General features: G+C 63.4%; 2 protein-coding genes across 2 annotated transcripts in view; one reads left to right on the forward strand and one right to left on the reverse strand.

The window, feature by feature from the left end:
• Positions 1–146: 146 nt before the first annotated feature.
• H696_04987 (hypothetical protein) lies at positions 147–837 on the forward strand. The gene has a single exon (XM_009498856.1). It carries the CDS (start codon positions 369–371, stop codon positions 789–791), a length of 423 nt encoding a protein of 140 aa, XP_009497131.1. The 5' UTR covers positions 147–368; the 3' UTR covers positions 792–837.
• A 161-nt stretch (positions 838–998) lies between these two features.
• Positions 999–2,243, reverse strand: part of H696_04988 (guanine nucleotide-binding protein subunit alpha, other) — a gene marked incomplete at both ends in the record, with an annotated part of 1,936 nt that continues 691 nt past the window's right edge. The window contains 3 exons of the mRNA XM_009498857.1: positions 999–1,189; positions 1,360–1,513; positions 1,717–2,133. Coding sequence (XP_009497132.1) covers positions 999–1,189; positions 1,360–1,513; positions 1,717–2,133 — 762 coding nt within the window. The remainder of the gene's footprint in view (positions 1,190–1,359; positions 1,514–1,716; positions 2,134–2,243) is intronic.

Consider the following 2,243-nt stretch of genomic DNA (forward strand, 5'->3'; position numbering starts at 1 on the left):
GGAAAGGCCGTCCCGGGCTGTTGCGCCCCCCGCCGCCTGCTGCTCTCTCTTCCTGGCGGGACCAGTGGCAATAGGTGGGGCGTGCCCCCTGGAATGGCGGCCAGGCAAGCGTCCGGTGGTTCCTTTCGGGTGGGCGGCGTGTTCGTGGGCAGTTGCGCTTAGCTTGAAGAGAGCGCCGTGTATTTCTAAAAAACAGGGGAGGGGGGTGGGAGGAAAGCGCGGATGACGATTCGTTCTCGCCTGGGGGGGAGGTGTTGCACTTTGGAGCCGGCCTGCCGTGCCAGCACAAGCATGGGCGTGCAATTGAAGGAGGGGGAAGGGATCAGGGCAGGAGGGGGGGGGGATCGCCTATCACACAGCAGGTGCAGATGCTTTCTCGGAAGAGAGTAGGGGAGAGGGAGAGAGGGGGGGAGACACAGGGACAGACAGGCGGGTGGGCCCTTGCCAGGAACAAGCGTGGAGAGGACCACATGTGGACAAGCACGGAGTGGGAAGAGGCAGAACATGCAATGCATAACAGGATACGGGGGAGCGCATGCACCGGAGGAGGGAACTGGGAGGTGCGCGCGTCCCCCTTTTGTGCTATTTTCCCTCGGAGGGAGGAGGGGAAACCGGCTGGGAGGGAGGGGGGGGGGATAGTACTGAACAGGGGGGGGGGGAATCTCAAGGGCAGCCTCCAGCGGAGAGGAAGAGGAAAGAGGAGGGAGGAGGGAGGAGGGGGGGGTAGACGCTCATGGGGGGCGGGGAGCGGGGAGAAGAGGCTGCAGCCTTCTCGAGCGGCGGAAATCTGAAGGGTATGTCGGGGAGAGGGACAGAGAGAGGGAGAGAGGGAGAGAAAGAGGGGGGGGGGATGGCAGGGTCGCAAGCCATGCGAACATGCCGGCGCGGAGACACGTCAACAACCAACACAGCGGACCGGACTGTGTGGATGTGTGCAGGGAGGGGCGCGGCGAGGCGGAGGGGCTCCATGAAATGAGCGCCCCCGCGTGTGCCCCCGCTCAGAGGAGCCCACACTCACGGAGATTGGCCTGAAGAATGATGTCCCCGATGGCCGCCATGACGAAGCGCATCTTGTCGGTGTCGGTGGCACACGTCAGATGGGTGTAGATCTGCTTGGTTTCGGCCGAACAATTGAGGCTGGTAAACTTCTGTATCAGGTATGTGGCAGCCTTGCGGACATCTTTGCCGCCTGCGAGCGGGAGGCGAGGAGGGAAAGGCAGGGAGGGGAGGGGGGGTGAGAAAAGCGACGACCAAAACCACGGACCCGAGAGAGAGAGAGAGAGAGAGAGAGAGAGAGAGAGAGAGAGAGAGAGCAAGACAGGCGATGGCGGCCGGGCGGCCGGGCAGGAAACCATGTACCATCATAGTCCTCAAAGTAGTCCTTCAGTGGCCAGTGGGGGATTTTCTGGCTGAAGATGTCCATTTTGTTGAGGAAGAGGATGATCGAGGTGCGGACAAACCACTCGCTGTTGCATATCGAACTGAAGAGGGAGAGGGCCTCCTGCATGCGATTCTGCACGTGCCAGGGGGGCGCGCACGGGCGGCGATGCCGAGGGGCGGGGGGAGGAGGAAGAAGGGGAAGGGGTCAGCATCCCACGGCCAACAGTGGAGGGAGGGAATGCATCGGCGCCGGGCGCCGGGCGCCGAGCGAGGGCAGGCCGGCAGGAGCGGACAGGCGCAGACGGGCCGCGCGCATGTGGCAAGGCGCGCACGCACCACGGTCTCATCCTCGAGGAGGTTTTGGTTGTATGCCGAAATGGCCACAACAAAGATGATGGCGGTCACATTTTCGAAGCAGTAGATCCACTTCCGGCGCTCGGAGCGCTGGCCGCCCACATCGAACATGCGATATGTCAAGTCGCCGACCTTGAAGGCGGCCTCGGTGATGCCGGTGGTTTTGGCGCGGGTCCGGAGGACGTCCTGATCGTCAGGCAGGTAGCCGGGCATGGCGATGCGGCTGAGGCTCTCCAGGTAGTAGCTGGTCGAGTCGGCCAGGGGAAACTGGTGCGAGAGCGTGAGGCATTGCTTGATCCCGGGGTCTTGGTAGATGAGCGAGAGAGACTCATAGAGATCGGGCGGGAATTCGGCCCGCGTCAGCTCCGGCGGGTAGTTTTGGATGAACACCTTGTGCGGCTGTGTGCGTGGACATCATATTGGGGGGGGGGGGGGGGGGGGGGGTGTGCATGTGTGGAAGACGGCGCAAAATGACCCGCCCGCACCCATGTGCGCGCACAGACGCAGGC

This window comes from Fonticula alba (genome assembly GCF_000388065.1).
Source record: "Fonticula alba strain ATCC 38817 unplaced genomic scaffold supercont2.8, whole genome shotgun sequence".
NCBI classification, from domain to species: domain Eukaryota; order Rotosphaerida; family Fonticulaceae; genus Fonticula; species Fonticula alba.